The sequence below is a fragment of the Glycine soja genome, chromosome 10 (genome assembly GCF_004193775.1).
Source record: "Glycine soja cultivar W05 chromosome 10, ASM419377v2, whole genome shotgun sequence".
NCBI classification, from domain to species: Eukaryota; Viridiplantae; Streptophyta; class Magnoliopsida; order Fabales; family Fabaceae; genus Glycine; species Glycine soja.
In genome coordinates this window covers 8230818-8256659 of record NC_041011.1, presented here as the reverse complement: position 1 = coordinate 8256659, position 25842 = coordinate 8230818, and the positions used below count along the sequence as shown (strand labels likewise).

Here is a 25842-nt window from a genome sequence, read left to right as displayed (position 1 = left end):
ATCATGGGTAAGAAGGGATGGTCTGTCGAACTCTTGTGTCCATAGGTAAACACGTTTTGTCATGCATAGCATAAACATTCCCTGATGTGTTCATCATACCTCCTCTATGATAGAGTGTTGAAGTATTTCTCATCAAAATTTTCATTCTAGAAAACATGGGGTCGAACCAAGCACCTCTTTTAAAAAAAAGGTTCTATCATGTCAAAGTCAAGAGCCTAGAACTAGCCAGCTTGCAAGAGCTAGGGCAACGAATGGATCAAGTTCAACGTCAAGCCTTTCGCAAGGCATATGGGAAAATCTGGGATTTGGCCATGATAGAAGTGTCCGTTGAAGCCATCACATCCCTCACTCAATATTACGACCAGTCGCTAAGATGCTTTATGTTTGGGGACTTTTAGATGGTACCAACCATAGAAGAGTTTGAATGGATCTTGGGATTCCCACTAGGAAGAAGGAAGCCGTATCTATTTTCTGGATTCTACCCCTCCATGGCAAGAGTAGCAAGAGTGGTTAAGATCTCAGCACAAGAGTTAGACCGAGTGAAGCAAAACAGGAATGGGGTGGTAGGGATACCAAAGCAGCGCTTGGAGGAAAGGGCTGAAGCTTTGGTAGATCAAGGAGAGTGGACTTCATCCAAATGTAGACGGGCTAGTGGATTTAGCAGCGATCGATGCTTTTCTTGCATATCACCACAGCAAGGAAAGCCCGGTCATTGCTTTTTAGGTCGATGCATATGACACATTCGACCTGAGATGCGAGAAGAGTGGTGCAAGAATTGTCTGTTATACACCCACTCTTTATGTATGGTTGGTCTCCCACGTTTTTCGTCATGAAGGTAAACATGTTTTTCCCCTACAAGGTCATCACATGTGTGCCAAAAAGGGAAAAACAAATTGGGAGGAACTCTTGGCAGGTATGGTAGGAGCGCTTGTTAGTTGGTTCCCCCGATGGAAGGAAGGAGGGGCCGGAGTTTTGTGCTCGTGTGAAGGACTCTCAAACGTCCCCTCGATGGAAACAAGGGGTTGTATTAATTATAATCCCATATTGGCCATAAGACAACTAGGCTACCCTATGAGAAAGGCACCATCAGAAGAGATCATCACGCCTTTCGTCGCACGAGGTTTTAGTGAAGGCAATGCAAAAATGCTTTAGAGAATCCGAAAAGCGTGGAATACAATGGAAAGAAAAGATAAGGAGCTTAGGGGAAGCAGTAATGGTGTCATCAGCGGCTAGCATAAGTGGTTGAAGGCTCGAATGCAAGGGATAACTTGGCTCCCAAAGAAAAAAAGTCCAAGTGGGGAAGAAGCTGAAGTCCCTGAGGAAAGCGAAAAAGTGCAAGCCTTGAAAGCAGAGCTTGAAAGAATGAGAGTGGTCAAGGAAAAGCTAAAGACATCAGTCACCACGATCAGGAAAGAGTGTGACAAGCTAGGGGATGTCAACATGACTACGGCCGAAGCGTTAAAGAAGGAAACAAAGAGGGCCCGAAAAGAAGAGTGGGGCAAAAACAAGTTCTGAGGGGCTCTATGGGGCAGCAACAACGAGCTCAAGCTTCAAAGGGCTGAAAGGGACGAGTCAAGGGTGGAAAGTATGATATTAAAGGATAAATTGAAGGCTTGTCAAAGGTCGAAGAGAAGTTTGACCGAACAGCTAAGTAGAATAGAAGAAAATATGTTGACAGTCATTGGCCAGTATAAAGAGAAGCTAGACCTAGCTGCTAGCCATGGACAGAGACTGGAGGATGAGCATGCGAAGGTATCAGCTCTGCAAGTGGAAAAGGAAGCAAGAGAAAGGGTGATAAAATCATTGCATGAGGAAGCTACGAAATGGATGGATAGATTCGCTTTCACTCTAAATGGGAGTCAAGAGCTTCCAAGGCTGTTAACCAGAGCCAAGGCAATGGCAGACGTATACTCAGCTCCCGAGGAAGTTCATGGGCTTTTCGATTATTGCCAACACATGGTCGAGTTGATGTCCCACATAATTAGGAATCACTGAGGCGTTTGTATTTATGTTTTGGTTTTGGCAAGATAAACAATGTTGTTTCTTAATGAAAATGAGTTCTGATTCAACCCTATGTCTTTGTCGAAGTTTATGTGTGGGTTCAATACTTCGACAACTTATCATTATCATGCATTCATGTTTATTTCGTTGTCATGTTACTCATTGAATTTTTTCTTTTTAGTAGTCATAGTAAAAAAGTAAACACAATAACCAAAAAGAATGAACACGCTTTATGACACCCCTACCTAACACATGCCAAAACCAAAATCATAAGTGAAATAGAGGAAGTGCAAGAGCAGATGAAGGCTGACATGGAGGCCATGAAGGACCAAGTAACCTCCAAGATGGAGGCCATGTTGAGTATGAGAAGGATGATGGAGGACAACACAGCCGCAATCGCCACCACCAGTGCCGCCGCTGAGGCAGATCCAACTCACCCATCCGGCATAAACCAAACAAGTCGTCCAGCCCCAGACGTGGTAGGTCAGGGAGGAGAAGTGTTGGGCAGTACGAGCGGTCCTCATATTGTGCAAAGTAAGAATTCTTTCCCACTGTATGGCTTGCCACCTAACTATACACCTCCCAATGCGGTACATATGCCCAACAAGAACGCCAACCACTCCATTCCCGTTCTCCTTGAAAGCCAGCAACCCCAGTTGGGGCATGCACCCTTTGCTTAACCTATGGGAGAAGCCCGTGAAGAGCCCCGAGATCATGCTCTGGGCGAGTTCAAACCTTACCTACATATGCCACTGTGGGACCATCATCGGTGGCATGTCTCAGCCTAATGCCGCGGGGGCCCCTCAACACCACCTGCTGCAACCCTTGCATTTCTCGATGGGGAGACTACCTCCGACCATGGATGAAAGAGAGAAAATTGATCTCATAGAGAGGCTGAGGGCCATTGAGGGGATCAGTGATTATCCATTTGCCGACATGGCAGAGCTATGCTTAGTACTCGACATCATCATCCCTCCCAAATTTAAGGTGTCGGACTTCGACAAGTACAAAGGGACCACTTGCCCCAAGAACCCCTTAAAGATGTATTGTCAGAAGATGGGGGCATACTCAAGAGATGAGAAACTCTTGATGCACTTCTTTCAAGAGAGTTTGGTCGGGGAGGCAATCACTTGGTATACTAACTTAGAAGCTTCCTGAATCCATTCTTGGAAGGACTTGATGGTTGCTTTCATCAGGCAATATCAATACAACACTAACATGGCTCTCGATAGAACGTAATTGCAAAACATGTGCAAGAAGGAGCATGAGTCTTTCAAGGAGTATGCCTAGAGGTTGAGGGATTTGGCAGCCCAAGTAGCACCTCCTATGATGGAGAGGGAGATGATAACCATGATAGTAGACACATTGCCAGTGTTCTACTACAAGAAAATGGTAGGTTATATGCCCCCTAGCTTTGCAAATTTGGTGTTTAAGGGCAAGAGAATTGAAGTGGGCTTAAGAAGGGGGAAGTTTGATTACACTGCTTCAGCAAGTACAAGCAATAGGAGATCCGGAATAAGTGGAGCCAAGAAGAAGGAGGGAGACACCTATGTCGTAACTTCAGCTCCCACATGGCCAAAATCCCAACAAACCCCTCACAACCCCACCTACCAATATTCCTCGCGTCAACCAAGTTATTCAGCCGACATCGGAACCCCTCCCAATCCGACGCCCGAACAACAAAGATTGCCCACTCAACCACAAAGGCCTCCCCCACAAAATTCATTTCTCGCATAGTCTTGACCCACTGGAAACACAAATCCCAACACAAACAAAAACCCGAGGAGGAATTTCTTGAAAAGAAAGCCCTCGAAGTTCACCCCGATACCAATGCCTTATGCTGACCTACTACCATCTTTGATCAGCAACCAGATGGTTGTGGTGAACCTCGAGAAGGTCTATCAATCTCTCTTCCCCAGATGGTACAATCCCAATGCAACCAGTGCCTATCACGGTGGTGTTTTGGGGCATTCTATATAGCAGTGCGTGGCCTTCAAGCATAAGGTACAAAGCTTCATTGACGCGGGATGGCTGACATTTCAAGAGGACAGTCTGAATGTAAGGACTAATCCACTCACCAGTCATGGAGGCTCGGCGGTTAATGAAGTGGAAGAGTAGGAGCCTCGCGGGCTAAAGCAGATGGGGGACGTGTCAACCTCTAGAAGATTCATTTTGGAAGCACTGCACGAAGCTGGTATGATTTTCCTTGATGGTGGCAAGGGAGATTCCCATTTAATGCATCCAGGGGCATCGCACGATATGGAGACGTGCTCAATGGTGGAAAAGTTGCTACAAGGGATGATGGATAAGGGCCAATTTGAATTTTGTAGTGCGAAGAAAGAGGGGGGCATGTGTGCATGCAATCAGATGATAAAAACCCAAGTAAGCCCAAGCCTTTAATGATCCACTTCACTAGGGATGTCGCCATTCAGAAGCCCCGATTTTTCCATCTTGTTACAGTTAAGAAGCCTACGCCCTTCCCTTACAAAAGTGATAAGGCGGTGCCATGGAAGTACGCCGCACAAGGACCCGATGGAAGGAAAGATGCATCCATTGTACATGTTAAGGATGATCTGTCCTCCTCTAAAGTCACAAACATATCCGGTACGAGTGGCATGACTCATAATGGATGGATCTTTGAAGTTCTCGAACTACCGGTGCAGTCCAAAGACCCAAAAGGGAAAGAAAAGGTGGATGTGGGCGAGAGCGATAAGGCGAACCTGACCCTGAATGACGAGGTCCTGGTTAGAAAGATTGCTGAGGAAGGGAACGACTTCAGCATGAAGGGAATATCCATTGAGGAGGCAATTGAGTTCTTGGGGATCATCCAACATAGTGAGTTTAAGGTGATTGAACAATTAAACAAAATCTCAGCTAGGATTTCTCTATTAGGGTTGCTTATGAACTCTGAGCCTCATCGGGCGTTGTTGGTCAAGATTTTGAATGAGGCCCACGTAGCACAAGACATATCCGTGGAGGGTTTGGGGGGTATAGTCAATAACATCACGGCCAACAACTACCTCACTTTCACCGACGAAGAAATACTTGTCGAGGGCAGAGGACACAATAGAGCCTTGCATGTATCTGTCAAATGTTTGGACCACATAGTGGCCAAAGTGCTTATCAACAATGGTTTTTCCCTCAACGTCATGCCCAAGGCTACTTTGGACAAGCTTCCTTTTAACGCATTGCACCTGAGACTAAGCTCCATGGTAGTGCGGGCTTTCGATGGCAGTCGCCGGGATGTAAGGGGAGAGATCGATCTCCCGATTCAAATCGGGCCCCACGTGTACCAAATTACCTTCCAAGTAATGGACATAAATCCTACCTACAGCTACTTATTAGGCTGGCCTTGGATTCATTCGGTTAGGTTGGTCGCGTTGACACTGCACCAGAAATTAAAATTTGTGATGGAGGGACAGCTAATTATAGTTTCGAGAGAAGAAGACATACTTGTAAGTTATCCATCTTCTACGCCTTATGTTGAGGCTGAAGAGGAGTCATTGGAAACATCCTTCCAGGCATTGGAAGTTATGAGCAATGCTTACGTGGAGTCTCCCTCGGTGCAGCTGCACTCATCTGGAGCCGCTTTGATGATGGCTCGGGTTATGTTGGGGCACAGATATGAGCCCAGAATGGGTTTAGGCCGAAACAAGAATGGCATAGCAAGTTTGGTAAAGTTCACAAAGAATCACAGAAGGTTTGGGTTGGGTTATAAGCCTACGCACGCCTACAAAAGGAGAATCTCCTTAGAAAAGAGGGAGAGAAGCTCAGCTCAACCGCAAGGGCTACAAGTGGAAAGAGTCCCCTTTTGTCACATCGATGAAAGCTTCGTCAATGCAGGGTGGATGTGCAAGGGATGGGTTGCCGTGACAAATGAAGAAACCCCTAAAGACCAACCAATTTGGGTTCGGTCGTGTCCTCCAGAGTTTGAATTAGGGAATTGGCAAGTCGTCAAACAACCCGAGATTTCCATGGCAAATTCAATGTAATTCGTTAGTTCCAACCCTATTACTGGGCCTAGGCTTTAGTGTTTGCTTCCTATTTGGGCATATCTTTTTGTTCCCACAAATATAAATACACAACCCTTTTTCATTTGATGAGTTCCACCTTGCACTTTAGTCTATTTTCATTCTTCTGCATATTTATTTTTGGTGCGGTTAAATGATTTGACGCAGATCCAACAATGAGTCCTGTGAAAGTAGTGATACTGAGGACCTGCATGTCGATTTTGAGCAACTAATAAATCAAGCTGAGAAAGGAGAAGATGATGATTAAGGGCTTCCTCCAGAGTTGAAAAGAATGGTCGAGCAAGAAGAAAGGGAAGTGAAGCCACACCAAGAGGAAATAGAAGTTGTAAACTTAGGTGTTGGCGAAGAAAGAAAGGAAGTCAAGGTCGGCACTGGCATGTCCACAAATGTTCGAGATGAATTGGTAGTTCTGTTGTGAGACTACCAAGACATCTTTTCTTGGTCCTACCAAGATATGCCTGGTTTGAGTTCCGACATCGTACAACACAGACTACCTCTAAATCCCGAGTCTTCCCCGATAAAGCAAAAGCTGAGGAGGATGAAGCCCGAGATGTCCCTGAAAATAAAAGAAGAAGTGAAGAAGCAATTTGACGCTGGTTTCTTGGCCGTTTCTCAGTACCCGGAATGGGTTGCCAACATTGTGCTAGTCCCTAAAAAGGATGGAAAGGTGCGAATGTGCGTGGACTATTGGGATCTAAACCAAGCCAGTCCAAAGGATAACTTTCCCTTGCCGCACATCAATATCCTTGTAGATAACACGACCAATTTTACCCTGTTTTCTTTCATGGATGGGTTCTCGGGCTATAAACAAATAAAGATGGCACCAGAGGATATGGAAAAGACAACTTTTGTCACCTTATGGGGAACTTTCTGCTACAAGGTGATGTCCTTTGGGCTCAAGAACGCTAGGGCAACTTACCAGCGGGCTATGGTGGCGTTATTCCATGACATGATGCATAAAGAGATCAAAGTCTACGTGGATGACATGACCGCTAAATCAAAGACCGAGGATGAACACCATGTCAACTTGCGAAAATTGTTCAAGCAGCTGCGTAAATATCGATTAAGGCTGAATCCCACAAAGTGTACTTTTGGGGTCAAATCCAGAAAGTTGCTCGGTTTTATTGTGAGTCAGAAAGGAATAGAGGTAGACCCAGACAAGGTAAAGGCCATCCTCGAAATGCCCGAGCCACGCACCGAGAAGCAGGTCCGAGGTTTCCTAGGACGATTGAACTACATAGCAAGGTTCATATCATAGTTGACCGCCACTTATGAGCCTTTCTTCAAGTTATTGCGTAAAAATCAGTCTGTCCAATGGGACAATGATTGTCAAGTGGCGTTCAAAAGGATTAAATGGTGTCTCATGAATCCTTTTGTGCTCGTTCCACTGGTGCCTGGAAGACCCCTTATCTTGTATATGACTGTGTTAGATGAGTCAATGGGGTGTGTGTTGGGACAACATGACGAGTTTGGAAAAAGGGGAACCGGTTGTCTATTACTTGAGCAAGAAGTTCACAGCATGCGAGATGAACTACTCTTTGCTAGAAAGGACATGTTATGCCTTGGGGTGGGTGGCTCATTGTCTGAGGCAGTTCATGCTGAATTACACCATTTGGTTGGTATCCAAAATAGATATAGTCAAATATATCTTTGAAAAGCCCGCTCTCACTGGACGAATCACTCGGTGGCAGCTTCTGTTATTGGAGTTTGATATTGTTTATGTCACTTAGAAGGCGATAAAGGGGAGTGCCTTGGCTGATTACCTAGCTCAACAACCCATCAATGACTATCAACCTATGCATCCAAAATTCCCTGATGAGGACATCATGACCTTGTTTGAGGAGGAAGTGGATGATAAGGATAGGGACAAATCGATCGTGTGGTTTGACGGTGCGTCTAATGCACTAGGCCATGGAGTTGGGGCAGTATTGGTTTCCCCAAGCAAACATTATATACCTTTCACAGCTAGGTTGGGTTTCGACTGCACAAACAACATAGCTGAGTATGAGGCGTGTGCCCTCGGGATCCAAGCGACAGTTAACTTCAAGGTCAAGTTGCTCAAGGTATATGGGGACTCGGCCTTGGTAATTCACCAGTTGAAGGGTGAATGGGAGACCAGAGACCACAAATTGGTGCTTTACCAGGCTTACATCAGGAAGTTGATAGAATTCTTTGATGACATATCTTTTCATCACATTCCTAGAGAAGAAAATTAGATGGTCGATGCCCTTGCCACACTAGCAACCATGTTCCAGCTAAGCCCGCATGGAGATTTGTCGTACATCAAATTCAGATGTCGTGGCAAGCCTGCAAATTGCTACTTAATAGAAGAAGAGAAGGAATGTAAGCTTTGGTACTTCGATATCAAACGATACATCGAAGACAAGGAATACCCGCATGAGGCCTCTAACAATGACAAGAGGACGTTGCGAAGGTTAGCGGTCGACTTCTTCTTGAGTGGGAATATCTTATACAAGAGGAACCATGACATGGTACTACTTCGATGTATGGATGCCAGGGAGGCTGAGCAAATGTTGGTAGAGGTACATGAAGGATCCTTTGGAACACATGCCAATGGACATGCCATGGCCTGAAAAATTCTGAGAGTGGGGTATTACTGGCTCACTATGGAGAGCGATTGTTGCATGAATGTGAGGAAATGCCATAAGTGCCAGGCCTTTGCTGATAATGTTAATGCCCCACCCATAACATTAAACTTCTTGGCAGCACCTTGGCCATTCTCTATGTGGGGCATAGACGTGATCAAAGCCATTGAGCCTACAGCTTCAAACGGACATCGCTTCATCTTAGTCGCCATTGACTACTTCACCAAATGGGTCGAAGCAGCTTTATACGCTAGTGTGACTAGGAGCATGGTGATTAGATTCATAAAAAAGGATATAATTTGCCAATATGGGTTGCCCAGGAAAATTATCACCGATAATGCCACAAATCTAAACAACAAGATGATCAAGGAGATGTGTGAGGATTTCAAAATCCAACACCATAATTCTACGCCTTACAGGCCTAAGATGAATGGGGCAGTTAAGGCTACTAAAAAAAATATCAAGAAGATAGTTCAGAAGATGACCGTGTCATACAAGGATTGACACGAGATGCTCCCCTTTGCATTGCATGGTTATCAAACTTTGATGTGCACGTCTACTTGGGAAACCCCTTTCTCTTTGGTGTACGGGATAGAGGTTATGCTCTTGTTTAAGGTGGAGGTTCCTTCTTTGAGAATCCTAGCCGAGTCAGGGTTGGAAGAATCAGAATGGGCCCAAGCTCACTTTGATCAATTGAATCTTATCGAGGGTAAGAGGTTGGCTGTCATGAGTCATGGGTGACTGTATCAAAGCAAAGTGAAGAATACTTTTGACAAGAGATGCGCCCGCGCAAGTTCAACAAGGGAGATCTTGTCCTAAAGAAAGTATCGCAGGCTCAAAAGGACCACATAGGGAAATGGGCCCCGAATTATGAAAAACCATTTGTTGTGAAGAAGGCTTTTTCGGGAGGAGCATTGTTGCTTGGAAACATGGATGACAAAGAGTTGCCTTCACCTATGAACTCCGATATCGTGAAGCAGTATTACGTATAATGCCTGGGGCAATTAGAAGGCTCAACATCTGACCGTCCTTAAGGACTCATTGGAATCTCCAAGTCTTGAAATCTTTTGTAAACCATAATCGCAACATTAATAAATATGTGTTAATGATTTGCATCTCTACTTCCAGTGTTGTGTCCTTTACTTTTTATTGTCTTTAAGAACATACACTCTCGATCTTGCTCACTAAATACAAAGCCATTCAGCTCGATAAACGGGGTGCCATAAGCGGTTAAGTAAAATTGAACACGATAACACCTGTTAATTATTACATTTAATGTTCGATCATAAACATGCATGCATTTGCATCTTGTCATCTGGGATCCTACAAATCGGAAGATGAATAAAGAGTCATTTTGAGTGATGGTCAACACCACACCAATTTGGGTAAGCACTAGGGGCAGGTGAAAGGTAATGCAAGCATCTTGTAGTATTGTTTCACATCTTTGCATGATGTCACTTTCTTTGTCCAAGCTTAGGGGCAAATACGAGCAGGTGCCAGACCCATGATTGATCGATCATCACCCCACATCCAGCTAAAGACGTTAAAGAAGCGCTCCTAGGAGGCAGCCTAGTATCTCTAACTTTGCTCTTTAATTTCCTGTTTCATACTTGTTCGCTTTCTTGAACTATATCCTAAATTTGCCTAAGTTTATATGCAATTATAGGATTTTTAGAGAGAAAATATAACAATGAATAACACAAACTTGCAAGGGATTTTTTGCAAAAAAAACAATTTAGCTCGCCTGGGCAAGCATGGTCTGACGAGAAAAACATAAAAGGGGAGGGGTGAAGCCATTTTCACCCCCATTCTTACCCAAAACCAAAACCTCTACCAAGAGCTTACGGGAGCCACCATTGGCAGCAGCCCCCAAGCTTCCTTTGTGCACTTTTGGTTTCATTTTTCGCATTTTCTTTCATCTCACACAAGTAAGTACCATCTCCATTCAATTTTACCTTTTCCTCGTGGTATCTTGGTGCTTTATTTGTTATGTTCTTTGCAATGTTTGTGTGATAAATTGTTTATGAATACATGACTTGAATGCTTGATTAGGGGTTGCAATGGATGGCCCTAGGCCTATCCTTGATCCTATTGTAGATTGGTATGTCATATTGTTCTTTATTCCTCATTTTTACATGCTTAAACATGCGCTCACCAACGGTTCGATAAAATGCCTCAATGACCATTTCATGTATTTTTGTGGAATTTAAGTGTGGAATGGGTTTATGCAGGTACAACCATCATTTAGAATGTGCGAGCAACTTAGGTTGTTAGATTAAAATGCCAAGAGCATGAGCTAAGCTTAGAAATCTAGACTTTGTTTTGAATGCAAAATACATGAATTACATGAATATGTAAAAGTGATTGGTTGGAATTAGCTTAATTATTGGTTGAGCTTGCCACACTATGATAGGCACTTTGCATCTAAGAAGCTGTAGAATGTTTTTCAAGAAATTAATATATGCACCGGTGTGTGATTTGTTTTAATTAGTTGCACAATAACACTTGAAATTTGCAAAAAAAAAAAAAAAAACATACACCGCCCAAAATTGGTTGGCTTTTGCTTGCGTAAGATAAATGAAATAATGGTTGTGCATTTCGTGTAAACTAACTTTTTATGGATGTGTCTTTGCAGGCAATGGCTCCAAAGAAGCTTCTCTCTAAGAGGTCAAGGAAGGACATCGCGAGAGAAGGATCCAATGCAGCTCCACAAGCGGACATAGAATTTGACGAACACCGGTTTCGAAGTGAGGAACACCAACACCGCTTTGAAGCGATCAAGAGTTGGTCTTTCCTCAAGGAGAGACGGGTCCAACTGAGAGAGGAAGAATACACTGAGTTCCAGAGGAAGTTGCCAGGAGGCAATGAACTCAACTCACAGGGCCCATGGCTAAATACGACCCGAAAATAGTCATGGAATTCTACGCTAATGCATGGCCCACAGAGGAAGGAGTTAGGGATAAGCACTCCTGGGTGCGGGGCCAATGGGTTCCCTTTGATGAAGATGCCATTAATCAATTCTTGGGGCATCCGCTGGTCCTGGAAGAGGGGCAACATTGTGAGTTCAGTGAGAGGAAGATCCAGGCTTCGGGGTCTAATGAGGAGGCCATCGGCTAGTTGCTATGCATTCCGGGACAGGACTTTGCGTGCAGCATCGGAAAGGCAGGTGCAGATCATGCACACTAGCATGACCACCCTGACATAGATTTGGATGATGCTGCTCCTTAGCAACATCCTCCTCAGCGATCATAATTCTAATCTTCCCTTGCCGAAATGCCAACTGGTCTACACCATCTTGACCTAGGTTAGTATTCATCTGGCCCAGCTAATCTCGGACTCCATTTTACCAATTTGCAGGGATCACGCCTCCAAGACACCCAATGGACCCAAAAAAGTCCAACAGAGCACTGGGGTTTTGGCCTTGATCACGAGTCTCTGCCAGTTCTATGGGCTATCGGTTATGCCCACAAAGCTCATCCAGCCTCCCATTAACAAATCATTCATAGAAAAGTATTGCATGCCAAGGCAAGCACAGCAGTAGGGGCAGGACCATCAGCAACGGCCAGCCGCAGATGCACCACCACCCCCTTTACAACAACCACCATCCCTAGAGTCCATCTCTGCTCACATGCAGAGGATGGAACTCTATATGCAGCATGTGGCTGACCAGCAAGTGGCCAATCATAAGGGTCAGGTGCATTTGAATGAGAGCTTTTACCAATATACCCTGGATCAAAAGAGCCAGGATCCCAGTCCTTACTCATGGCCTACTCTCGAGCAGTTTGGAGCAACAGTTGCATGGCCTGGAGATAGGCCCAGTTTTCAGGCAGAGGCAGGACCCGCAGGGGCCCCAGGAGATGAAGATGGAGCTCAGGAAGACTATGACATGGCCGATGTGATGGACTTCTTCCTTTGAAGAGGCTGAGCCGCTTGACAAGGATCACTTAAAATTGTGAACTCGTCTTTATTTTTTTTATCGCTTTCAGTATTTGTTTGTTATCTCATTGTGATGGGACTAGACTTTATTTTTCATTTTTAGTAGTTTGTTTGTTATTTCATTGTTATGGAACTTGTCTTTATTTTTAACGCTTCCAGTATGTTGACATGTTATTTCATTGTGATGGAACTCGTCTCTAGTTTATCACTTCCAGTATGTTGTCGTGTTATTTCATTGTGATGGTTTTTTTGAAACAAGAAAAAACTAAACAAAAAAGAGGATTTGTGTATGGTTTCTATTCTTTCACGCGCCCTTTGTTCCTTTGATAAGTGTAATCTTGGGTGATAACTTTGCCTAGGTTATAAACTTTTTCTTTAAAAAAAATAAAACAACAAACTAAAACTAATATGCTTTTGAAAAAAGAAATGATCACTAGTTTTCTTTGGAAAATTCACGAATCAAAACACAAAAGGATTTTTTCGGAAAAAAAGAAATGTGCACCTAAAGAGTGAAAACAATGAAAGATTTTCCCGAATGCCAAAATGGACTCAGATGTTTGTATGACTTGATAAAAAGAGCAATCGTTGAAACACTGGTTTGGCCTGAATATGGAAACAAACCCTAAGCCTTAGTGTTTGTGTGGCCACAAAGCCTTATATTTGAGTGTCCGCATGGATATGTGCTATGGCTAATTTTGGATGAATTTCTAATTATCATAATATGCATTTCGTGGAAATGATTTGGGCATTCCCTTCTTTCTGAGCCATTGGCCAAACAAATATCAGCAAATACATTATGTCCCGTCATTTGCAAGCCTTTTGAGCCAAACATCAACTTTTTGCCATAACCTTGACCTAGGATGGAAATTTCCAACCTTACCCTAGGATGAGAGAGCAGGAGGGTCTTCCAAACGAAGCTTCTATTATCTTGGGTTAGAGGTGTTTGTCAAGACAAAACGGAAAAAAAAGAGAAGCAAAAGAAAAACACAAAGAGCAAAAAAACCAAAGAAAGAAAGCAAAAGAAAAGAAAGGAAAAAAGAGAAAGAGAGAATCGATCAATCAAAGATAGAAGAAGAGCAAAGGAAAATAGAAAAGAAAAACAAGTTCTTTGGACCAGATAATGTCTAAACATTGTGCAGAATTGTCGGAAAAAAATAAAAGAGAAGAGCAATAGTAACTTGGTTAAGACACAGGGAATGTGTAAAGTGATTGCCTGCTTTAGTTACAAACCAAATCTTTGTGTTTGCCCTCCTATTCCACACCAAACAAAAGAGAAAGGGAAACAGAAAGGGGAAAGGCCAGAACAACCAAAGCCAAATTTCCTACCAAAATTTGACCTTATAAAGTCCTATTGGTCCATGATGATTATGCATATTATCTTTGAATTTGATGGGAAATGACTTGAAAAGTCATTTTATGACATATCTATGGTTTGGAATTAAGATGAAATTCTTGCCTGTGTGAGACTTTATACACCTTGAGCGATTTTCCTCTATTCGGTTGGACCCAGTGTTTCTTCTAATGTTCTTTTAGAAACGAAATGCTAATGTCTTAAATCTCATTTTTGGTTATGTGAAATTCTATCTACATGCTTTCATTTCCCATTAGTCACATTGTTTTTCTTCAAAAAAAATGTATGTCTTTCCGATCGGTTTGGGGGTTTGTTTCTTTACTAAGCGTGTTCACGTTTTAGTGAAAGATTTCAAAGACTATCAAAGTCTTTTGTCTTGCAGAGACTTCAATGTATTCTACCTTTTTATTTCAAAGACTATCAAAGTCTTTTGTCTTGCAGAGACTTCAATGTCTTTTGCCTTTACTTTTCAAAGACTATCAAAGTCTTTTGTCTTGCAGAGACTTCAATGTCTTCTGCCTTTACTTTTCAAAGACTATCAAAGTCTTTTGTCTTGTAGAGACTTCAATGTCTTCTACCTTTATATTTCAAAGACTATCAAAGTCTTTTGTCTTGTAGAGACTTCAATGTCTTCTGCCTTTACATTTCAAAGACTATCAAAGTCTTTTGTCTTGCAGAGACTTCAATGTCTTATGCCTTTACAATTCAAAGATTATCAAAGTATTTTGTCTTGCAAAGACTTCAATATCATTTGCCTTTACATTTCAAAGACTATCAATGTCTTTTGCCTTGTAGAGACTTCAATGTCTTCTGCCTTTACATTTCAAAGACTATTAAAGTCCAAAGACTTCAACGTCTTCTTTACATTTCAAAGACTACTAATGTCTTTTGTCAAAACTTCAATGTCTTCTGCCTTTACATTTCAAAAACTATCAATGTCTTTTGTCAAGACTTCAATGTCTTCTTTATATTTCAAGACTTCAATGTCTTTTGTTAAGACTTCAACATCTTCTTTACATTTCAAACACTATCAATGTCTTTTGTCAAGACTTCAATGCCTTCTGACTTTACATTTCAAAGAGTATCAATGTCCTTTGTCAAGACTTCAACGTCCCCTTTACGTTTCAAAGACTATCAGAGTCTTTTGTCAAGGCTTCAATGTCTTCTTTACATTTCAAAGACTTCAATATCTTTTCTTAAGACTTCAACGTCTTCTAAACATTTTAAGACTTCAAAGTCTTTTGTTTGGTGCACTTGATACTTTATACATTTATTCTTTTGATAGGTTTCACTGCTTTGGTTTTCGCTAGTTGTCAGTCAGATAGCAAGATCGCTGGGATGAAATTAGTGTCCTTATCTTTACTTACCTTTTCATTTTCAATAAACGATAAGTAAAGAGGGGTAACTGTCAGACCCTAATTTCATCTGGGGACTATCATTCGCTAACGTTTCAATTCTCGCTAGCCGATTTGAGTTGTTTGACACTAGTAGCCATGCAAGATGAAAGATTATTCGATGTTTCGGTAAAGAATACGGAAAATACCCAAAAGAGAGGGCAAAGGGGTCATTTTAATGCTTTTTCTGACCCCTGGCTCACCCAGGCTAGCCTCTGGCTCGCTTGGGCCCCCAAATAGCTTAGGGGTGAAGTAACCAGCTTTCTTGGGTGAGCAAGGTTACTTAGGTTGAAGCAACTACTCACCTGGGCGAGCTCCAGCTCGCTTGGGTGAGCTGCAGATCCACCACAACCCCCTTATTTACTATAAATAGGCATGAGGGGAGCTGAAGAAAGGGTTTAGCTTTCAAACATTGAAAGGATTCAATGAAATTTGAAGAGAAGAAGAAGAAAAAAGAGAAAAACGAGGTCGAGGCACTACTGAATTGCGACTGTAATCGACTTCTACATCGTTCTTTGTTTGGTGTTCTTCATTCGTCACCCGGTTAGTATTTATTTTAAGTATTTGGATACAATCTATGCACCCTTAGGGGTCCTCTTTGCTGCTTTGCACATCTTCATCTCATTCTTCTACCATCAGTAATCTCTTTTCTTCTTGTAAAGTGAATTTTGACTGATCATTTACATCACAAGTCGTCTTTTAATGAGATTGAAAGTAAATAAGTGAAACCAAGATGAAATCAACATGTAATCGAGCTTTTTATCCACAAAAGTCGCTTGAATCCATTCATGGTCCAACGCCTTAATGGTATCTTTTATTTTTGTTGGTTAAAATAAACCTTTCAAAAGTTTAAAATCAATTCAATGAATAACTTTCTTGCTTTGAAAGAACTATGTAGGTCTGAGTTCCTCATTACACTTGAGGATATGTAGGAGCAAGGGCAATGCTCTTGTCGACCCCAAAAAGTAAAAAAACATAAAAAAGGGAAAATAAATAAATATTGAAGTCACGATTTTGCACACTCGATTAAAGGTTGTCGTCCCTTGTGAAGGACGCGTGGGGTTCTAATACCTTTCCCGCGCGTAAACAACTCCTGAACCCTTATTCTTAAAATTCGCAGACCCCTTTTTGGTTTTTTCTAATGTTTTCCTCAAATAAATGTTGGTGGCGACTCCCGCGTGTTTTCTTTTTTGGAAGACGCAGCTTTTGAATCTCTCCTCGCCCTCCCACCAAATGGTAGGTTGCGACAATTATGCAATTGGATTTTGGAAATTGGTATATAATGAGAAATCTATGGGCTCATAGCCTGATGTGAAACATGAGTTTTGGAATGCATGGACATGCAAACTTTGCCCTAAAATAAAGTAAATGCTGGTTTTGTACGCAACAATGCAAAGCAATGAAAAATTGTGCAATGTTCATGACATTCTTTCCTCTTTTGGTGATCTTAATTTTGTTTTCTTTTTTCTTTTTTTTGTGTGTGAAAAAACACAGATTGATTGTCTCTTTCTAAAAGTCGGATAACTCATGCAACCTCATCCTATCTTTTGCAAATCACCTCGGGGACTCCCTTAGAGTGTATGTTTTGATTTAATCACTTGACAGTTTTGGGTGCCAGCAGTGGAGCCGTTAAACATTTAATCAATCAAATGAAATATTGATCCTAGGGTTTGTCCCTTTCTTTTTGTTTAAAAACTTTGACTATTCTGCACAACAAGAAAATATATGGCTTTAGGATTGATCACATGCACCATTGAAGGATGGCAATGGATTGTTACACTTTGGTATATGACCAAGTGAAACTTTCCCGATTTAAGGTCATAGAGTGATGCCAAGGGTCTGTCGATCCCGCTGAAACTTGATGATATGGGCTGATCCTGAAAGAATTTATGCAACAAAGGCCACCCTTGAATTCAAAAGGAATCCTAAGGAGTCTGCATGAGCAACCAACATCAAATGTACCTTACTATCACAATTGTCTTTGGGCATTTTCCACACGAGCTCCTGGTCGAATGAGTTTTCTTCTCAAATGTGCAAGTGTGAAACCTCAAGGATTCTTTATATATATATATATATATATATATATATATATATATATATATATATATATATATATATATATATATATATATATATATATATATATATATATATATATATTCAATAATATCAAGTGTGTGTGAGTTCCATTCCAGAATCCAAACTTAAAAGCAAAATTAGTCATTCCTTGATCCACATGGGCTTTATTGGGCTTGTAACATGGTCAAGGGTAAGAGGGCTATGAAAGAAAGGATCAGAGAGGCTCAAAGAGTGTTTAAAGGTTATATTGAATAAGAACCTCGAGAACGTTGCTTGTACTTTTATTCATTTCAACTTTTGGGTTGGGCTCTACTCCTTTTGTCTTATACATTAATCCTTATTGCACTTTTGTGCCTTCCTTGTAAAATCTAGAGATCTTTTGTCTCTTTTTTTTGCTTCACTCACCTTTAGCAGATTTGCTTTCTGCTCTTTTTTCTTAAACATCATTGCTGCCCACCCTAGAGCTTAGTAAACCTCATGCACGTGTTGCTTGCATTGCTCTTCCTGCCGGTTTAGTGATGGTTCCTACTCAGGGTTTTGTTTTTGTTGTTTTTTTTTTTTAAGAAAACAAATATGCTTTGGCTCAGAAGGGGTAACAAGGGATAAATCAGTATTTGGGATGAAGAAACATGGCCATGTGTCATTTCAAATCTTGACTAGAGACTTTTACAATTTGGATTTTGGGACAAAACCTTTTATAACACGCCCCTGATTGTTTTTCCTTTTTTATTTCCCTAACTTGCCTAGGCCACCCTTTTGGGTTTTCAACCTATCGGGTGAGGACTTCTTGTCTGCCCCTAGGTTCACTTGAAGCTCATGCATGGTGTTTGTCATTCCCCAATGTAGGGTTCAAAGGTATACGTTGTCGTCATTTGTCATAACCTTGTGGCAAGAGGAAACGAAAGAAACTGTGCACGTTCTCAAAAAAGAAATTTCAAGGACAAGAAATATTTAAAGGATTTTCAATTGACAGATTAATTTGAATGAATCTTGTTCATGATAACTCACTTTTCTCTCAAAAAGACAACTTTAAAGAATGATAAAATGAGGTCACATGAATGTCTGTACTTCTTATTTTTTATTTGAAACATAGTCAATCAAACGTTTTATTTTCTTTTTTTTAACTTTACTCGTCATTTATGGCATCCCCACCAAACGTGTAGAACGAGCAATTTCTAATTGAACAGACTTGGAGATCAACTCAGGAGCACAAGTCACTCAAGCAAACAAGCCAACAACGTACATTCACATTCTAGTGAATGTTATGCAAAGATGTAATTGTGAGAGAACGAGAGACAAGGACATCAAATTTATCCATATTATTAGCATTGTGACTGTTGTTTACAGTAATGGCATAAACTTGAAAATCCTAATGAGTCATTGGAGACATCTAACAACAACCTTCAAATTTCCCCAAGTATCATGCATAGTATTGCTCGACAACGTTAGAATTCACAAGCAATTGTCCTCCTCGAATTTTAGCCAGCCTGCATCAATTAGACTTTGGACCTTATGTTTCAAGGTCATACAATGCTCAATGAAATGCCCCGAAACTCCTCCATGATAAGCACATGTTGCATTCGAGTTGTATCCTCGGGAAAATGGAGGTTGAGGAATCTTTGTTGGGATTATGGCTACCATTGCATTATTGAGAAGATATGGAAGTAAGTTAGCATACAACACCGGAATTGGGGTGAATTCTACAGGCTTCTTTTCTGGAAAATTCCTTCCCTGGTTGGTGTTTTTGTTCGTATTAAGGGTGGTGTTTGGCCTCGGATGTGCTGCAGACGGGTTTTGTGGCCAATTTAGGGGCGGCCTTTGTGGATGATTGGGTGTTCTTGACTGGTAGGGTGGTGGTTAATGAGAAGGACAGATATTGGCTGAGTATTAATATTGTTGAGCTAGTGGGAAATTTGGCCATGTAGGAACGACAGTCACAACATAGGTTTCTCCTTCCTTCTTATTCTCTCTATTTGCCCCAGGCTTCCTATTCATCAAAGTAGCATAATCAAATTTGCCTCTTCTCAAACCCACTTTGATCCTCTCACCAGCAAACACTAAATCTACAAAGCTTGAATACATGTAACACACCATCTTCTCATAGTAGAACACCGGTAACGTGTCCACTATCATTGTTTTCATCTCCCTCTCCATCATTGGGGGCATTACTTGAGCTGCCAGATCCCTCCACCTTTGGGCGTATTCTTTGAAAGATTCATGTTCCCTCTTACACATGTTTTGTAGCTGCATCTATCCAAATCCATATCAGAATTGTACTGATACTGCCTAATGAAGGCAACCATTAGGTCCTTCCAGGAACGGACCCGGGAAGGTTCCAGATTAGTATTCCAGGTGACAGCTACCCTAGTAAGACTTTCCTAGAAGAAATGCATCAACAATCTTTCATCTTTCGTGTATCCCCCCATTTTTCTATAGTACATCTTCAGGTGATTCTTGGGGCAAGTAGTCCCCTTGTACTTATCGAAATCTGGCACCTTGAACTTCGGAGGAATGACCACATCGGGCACTAGGTACAACTCTGCCATGTCAACAAAGGCATAATTTCCACTTCCTTCAATGACCCTCAGCCTTTCCTCTATATGATCAAATTTCTCCCTTTCCACCATATCCGGAGGCCTTCCTCCCATCGCAAAATGTAAGGGTTGGGGTTATGGGCGATATTAAGGTCCCCCTAAAACGTTCGGTGTGGGTACACTAAAAAATGCCTCCACCTCAGTGGCATATCCGAGGTGAGGCTCAAAGTTGGCTAGAGTGTGGCCTCGGGGTACTTCATGTGTCTCTCCCATGGGTTAAGAGACATGCTCATGATCAGATTGGGGCTGTTGACTCTCAATGGGTATGGGTGCGGAGTTGTCAACATTCTCATCAGGAGCATGTACAACATTGAGTGGTGTATAGTTGGGAGGAAATCCACTTGGTGGGAAGGAATGCTTGTTTTGAATCTGCACAAAATAGGGGCTTCCCGGACCTCCTAATGCCTCACCTCCCTAACCTACCATATAGGTTGGACGATTTACTTGATTAAAGCTAGGTGGGTGAGTCGAGACCACCTCTGTGGCGGTACTTGCGGCAACAACTGTAGCCATATTGACCTCCATCATGCTTCTCATACTCATCATGGCCTCCATCATTATGGTCATCTGCTATTTCATGGCCTCCATGTTGGTCTTCATCTGCTCTTGCACCTCCTCTATTTCACTCATCACTCTAGCTTTGGCACGCATTCAATAAGGGTGTCGTAAAGTGTATTCTTTCCTTTTGATTACAATGATTACAGTTCTGATTTTCAAGGAAAGAATGCAATGAGCAATGCAACCAATGTGAAAAGAAAAATAAGCATGGATGCATGTGAATGATACATTGTTGAAGTATTGAAAATTTTACACAAGACATTCAGTAGAACATAGGGTCGAATCATTTTAGATTTTCATTAAAATAACATTCTTCATTACATCTTGTTAGAGTCAAAGTGCAACAGGAAATAAAACATGGACATCAACAGTCCCTAATTTTGTAAATTATTCAGCTTAATCATGTGTTGGCCGTGGCCAAAGAAGCTATGTAAACTCGATCCATCTTCTGCCCCAACTTTTGCAAGTTGGTTACTTCCATACTTGACCTTGACTTGATGAAAACCTCTTTCTTAAAAGCATGTGCTTGGTTCGACCCCATAATCCAAGGAATAGAAATTTTGATTGTCGATACTTCGACAACCTATCGTAGAGATGAATGATTAGGGCATACTTATGCTATGCATGACAAATGTAATTATGAGATCGACATAAGATGCCCGAAGAACCATCCTTTCCTAGTTAACAATGCATTAGGTACCATGTTCATGTGATTTTCAATCATTTTTCAAGAGAAATGAGTGTATAATCCTAACATGGTCTGTTTATAGCTATCATCATGGTACCCAACACATGTAACTAAGAATGTGGTGTAAACTTTCACGCTTCATTGTGACTTTATTTTTGTTTATTTTTATTTTTTTAGGAAAATGCAAGGCATGAGTAACTATGTGTTAGGATCATGCATGAGTGAACATAACATGTGAACGATGAAAATAGAATGTATGCAATTGGCAAACACAAAAGCATGCTGAATGAAGATGTATGATAATGCAATGACTTATGCAAATGCAATGCATGAATATGATAAATGATAAATGCAGGAATGATATGTCCATTATAATGCCATGAAGAGATGCATGATGCAATCAAGGAACAAGCCAGAGTGAGTTTGCTCTATGCCCCTAATTCAGGAACCTAATGGAAAAGATCCAAAACTCCACTTCTAGTGACAACTCCCAAGGGTAATTTCATGTAACCTTACCAGTCTCTAGAGATATCATCCTCTTACATAATACATTGTGGTGATAGGAACTATCAGTGATAATACATCAACAAAAGAGGAAAACTCTATATGAGACTTCACTATTATCAAGCGAGTCGGAGACCCAGCATGACCACAGATCAACCTCCACTCCCTATGGCTCACACAAACCCGGGTACAGGGCCCAACATCTAAAGGTGTGTGAAAAAAAGTGTAGGTGTCATATGTGAATAGAGCAACCTGTGTATAGCACATGTCATCTATCCTAGGGTTCAATGGCACATTTTATTTTGCGAAAATAAAATAAAGAAAAAGTCATGATAAAATTACACACTCGATGAAAATGGCTTAACTCTCTAACAAGTCCCCAGTGGAGTCGCAATCTGTCACAACCTACATCACGACGAGAAAGTGAAAGAAAATAAAAGAACAAGAGTTCATCTCCAAAGGAGAAAATGAGTGGAGTCGCCACTAGCGCTTATTCGAGGAAAATGTTAGAAAAACAAAAATGAGGTCTGCAAATTTTGAAAAGGGTTCGGGAGTTGTTTACGCGTAGGGAAGGTATTAGCATCCCACGCGCTCGTCACAAGGGACAACAACCTTTAATTGAGTGTGCACAACATGACTTCAAAATTATTTATTTTCCCAAGAGCAGTGAATTGCTTTTATGACATTATTTTATTATTTATTTTTTTTATTTTTTCGATTCGACAAGGGTGTTGCCCTTGCTTCTACATGTCCCCAAGTGCGATGAGGAAATCAGACCTATGTAGTTCTTTAAGTCTGAATGTTTGTGTATTAAATTGATTTTATGTTTTTGAAAGATTTATTTTAATTACAAACAAAGAGTCGTTAAGGCGTTGGACCTTGAAACGACATTTTAAATTTTTAAAAGCGGATGGAGTCATTGAGGCATTGGACCTTGAAACAATCTCAAGTGATATTTGATAAAAAGAAGTTTGGTTGTGAATTAATTTCCTTTATTCATTTTTTTGTTTATTAGTCTCTAGTTTCACAAAAGAAAACAAAACAATTTCACAACACTAGTGGTCGACCAGAATTAAACCTTACAAATAAAAATGAAATTACCAACGATAAAGAGGAGAAGATGAATACATACATAATATTAGAGAGGACCCATAAGGGTACATGGAATACATTCAACTCTTAAGATAAGAAAAGAAAAGGAAGAAGAACTAACCAGCTGTTGCACAGGGTACAAGGCTAGCAAGAGAAGCGATGTAAGGAATGATCCTCGGTGGCGATTTGGTAGCGCCTTGGCTTCGTTTTTCTTCTTTTTCTTTTTCTCCCTTCATTTTTCTTCCTCTAAAACTTCTTGAACCCTTTGTCCCTTCCCCTTCATAGCTATTTATAGAAAAAAAAACCATTTGGAGCAGGGGAAGCTCGTCCAGGCAAGCTGGAGCTTGCCCAGGTGAGCCAATTGCTTAGCTTTGAAGGTATAAGCTCGCCCAGGGCGAGCTAGGGTCTAGAAAAATCCAAAAAAAAAAAAACCTTTTGCCACCTTCCTTGGTATCTTTTTGTTTTCTTGATCAAAATACTGAGTGATTCCTTACTTCACACTGTAACTAGTGCCTAATACCGTAATTTGACTAGCAAGAATCAAAATATCATATCGAACAATATTCCCCAAACGAAATTAGGGTCTGACATTCCGAAAAACTCTTTTATTTACAAAAAAATGTATAAGTTTATCTAACACACTATTTGACCCCCCCTTCTTTTAGTGCGATTTATTGTATTTCATTATGAAGATTGGTCTTCAACATGTCTTTTGTAGATGTTGTTGTAATTGTTGTGCAATGTGCTTCAATCTTCATTCTACTAGTTGCTTGTTCTTTGACTTGAACTTGTTATCTTCTTCTATTTCCTTTGGTAAAAAATCTTCAAGGATAATAAGGAACTCACAGCTTCAGAATCAATGTTTCCAAACACTAACAAGTCTTCAAATGGTTATGTGCTTCTTGATGGTGTAAACACATTTGTCTTCACTAACCACTCCTACATTGCAATTTTTGATGATCCCTTAGTCATGTCTAGATTCTAATATCCACCCATTGACTAAAGTTATCCCAACACCATTCTTATGATCATTGTGAATGTATGAATACATGATTTTGATGATGCCAAAGAATAGTCAAACAAGGTTGCTTTCAAGATTACTTCAACAAACATTCAAAGGTTAAGCATTGCTTCAAGATTAATACTAGGTTGCTTCAATAAAAAAGCATTGCTTCAAGATTAATTCAAGATCAAGCTTTTGCCTCAAAACAAAGTGTTTCCAAGAGATCAAGGCTCAGGTAATCGATTACCAAGCAGTGTAATCGACTACCAGAAGACAATTTTGAAAAATCAGTTTTTAGAAGGGTTTTGAAATTTGAATTTAAAAGCTGTAATCGATTACCATTGATGTGTAATTGATTACAAGCAATGAAACTCTTTGAAATTCAATTTGAAAAGTCATGACCCTTCAAAATATAACTGTGTAATCGATTACCAGAAACCTGTAATCGATTACTAGTGAAGAATTTCAGAAAAAGTTTTTTGAAAAGACACATCTCTTCAAACCATTTTGAAAAGGCACGATGGGCCTATATATGTGTGTGTGTCTGACTTCGAAAAGTAAGAGAGAGATATTCTAAGAGAACTTAATTGCCAAATACTTTCTCAACAACTCTTGGGCAAACACTTGCAAATCTAGTGAGAATTCATCCAGGAACTTCAAATTGTATTATCATCTCTAAAAGAGAGAAATTCCTCTAGGATCTTCAATTTGGATCATCCACTCTAAAGGAGAGAAATCTTTCTGTTCATCTCAGAAAGTAAGTTGTAATCAAGAGATTTGTTGTCTCTTGGATTGTGAGAATTGTAATCAAGAGACTAGTTGTCTCTTGGAGAATCTTGAACGCAAGAGTGAAGGATCCCAAGGTGTGTTCAAAGTTTATAAAGGATTTACAGAGATAGTGCAAAATCTCAAGTGGGTTGCTTGAGGACTGGACGTAGGCACGGGATATGGTCAAACCAGTATAAATTGAGTTTGAAATTCTCTCTTCCCTTATCTTATTTATTTTATTGCAATCAATTTTTTCTTGCACGTTTTAAAGCACATTATTAAATTGATTGTTGCTTCTTCTTCTGCATTCTGAACCATCTTCTGAATGCATAATCTATGTCTTGAAAAGCTTCCATTGTAGGCTTATGTTTCACACCTTCTCCATGCTTATGATTGTCTTGTCTTATTTATATTCTCTCTCTATATGTGTGTGTGTGTGTGTGTGTGTGTGTGTGTGTGTGTGTGTGTGTGTGTGTGTGTGTGTGTGTGTGTGCGTGCGTGTGTGTGAAATATCTTATGAAAGAAATCATCTTACATGAGAGTGAAAAGATTAAATTTGGATCATATAACCATACATGAAAGATTTAATGTAAAAAAAGTCACATGACTTTTACGTGGTCACATGGCATTAAATCTTGACCGTTCATATTTGGTTATACAATTCATATTTAATTCTCTCACTCTCATATTAGATACCTTCCTATCATATGATGTCATATTTCCCTCCCTTATTCTCTCTCTCTCTCTCTCTTTCTATATATATATATATATATATATATATATGTTTTATATTTTTAGACATTAATTTTTTAATACTTATTTAATTTTTCATTTAATGATATATTTTAATATATATATATATAAGCAAATCTCATTTATTTTACTTTGTTTAACGAGACCATTTTCAAAATATCTTTCATGTAATAGGAATTTTAATTTCAATGGCCTATTCTTATTGTTGATAACAAATTTCAATGAAGAACATTTTAAGAAAATGACTTATTTTTTATTGAGATTTTTGCACTTGAGAGTGTGTTTGAGAAGACATTTCAACTAGTTTTTTTTAACTTTTTTTACTAACTCAAAAGTTTGTTTGACTATTTGGTAAACAAGTATTTTTTAGTATCTTTTAGCGTTTTGTGAGACACTAGCTTTTACCTTATAACTTTTTATAGTCACACAAAAAAATTATAGGAGATGGTGAGCTTTGCTAGGGTTTTAGAGAAAGGAGATGAAG

General features: G+C 40.4%; 2 protein-coding genes across 2 annotated transcripts; both read left to right on the top strand.

Annotated features, from left to right (window-relative positions):
- Positions 1–4400: 4400 nt before the first annotated feature.
- LOC114371309 lies at positions 4401–6279 on the top strand. The gene is made up of 2 exons (XM_028328779.1): positions 4401–5989; positions 6180–6279. The coding sequence occupies exons 1-2, from the start codon at positions 4401–4403 to the stop codon at positions 6277–6279; spliced, it is 1689 nt and encodes a 562-aa protein (XP_028184580.1).
- Positions 6280–6864: 585 nt separating this feature from the next.
- On the top strand, positions 6865–8248 carry LOC114371308. The gene is made up of 3 exons (XM_028328778.1): positions 6865–7239; positions 7339–7647; positions 7763–8248. The coding sequence occupies exons 1-3, from the start codon at positions 6865–6867 to the stop codon at positions 8246–8248; spliced, it is 1170 nt and encodes a 389-aa protein (XP_028184579.1).
- The last annotated feature ends 17594 nt before the right edge of the window (positions 8249–25842 follow it).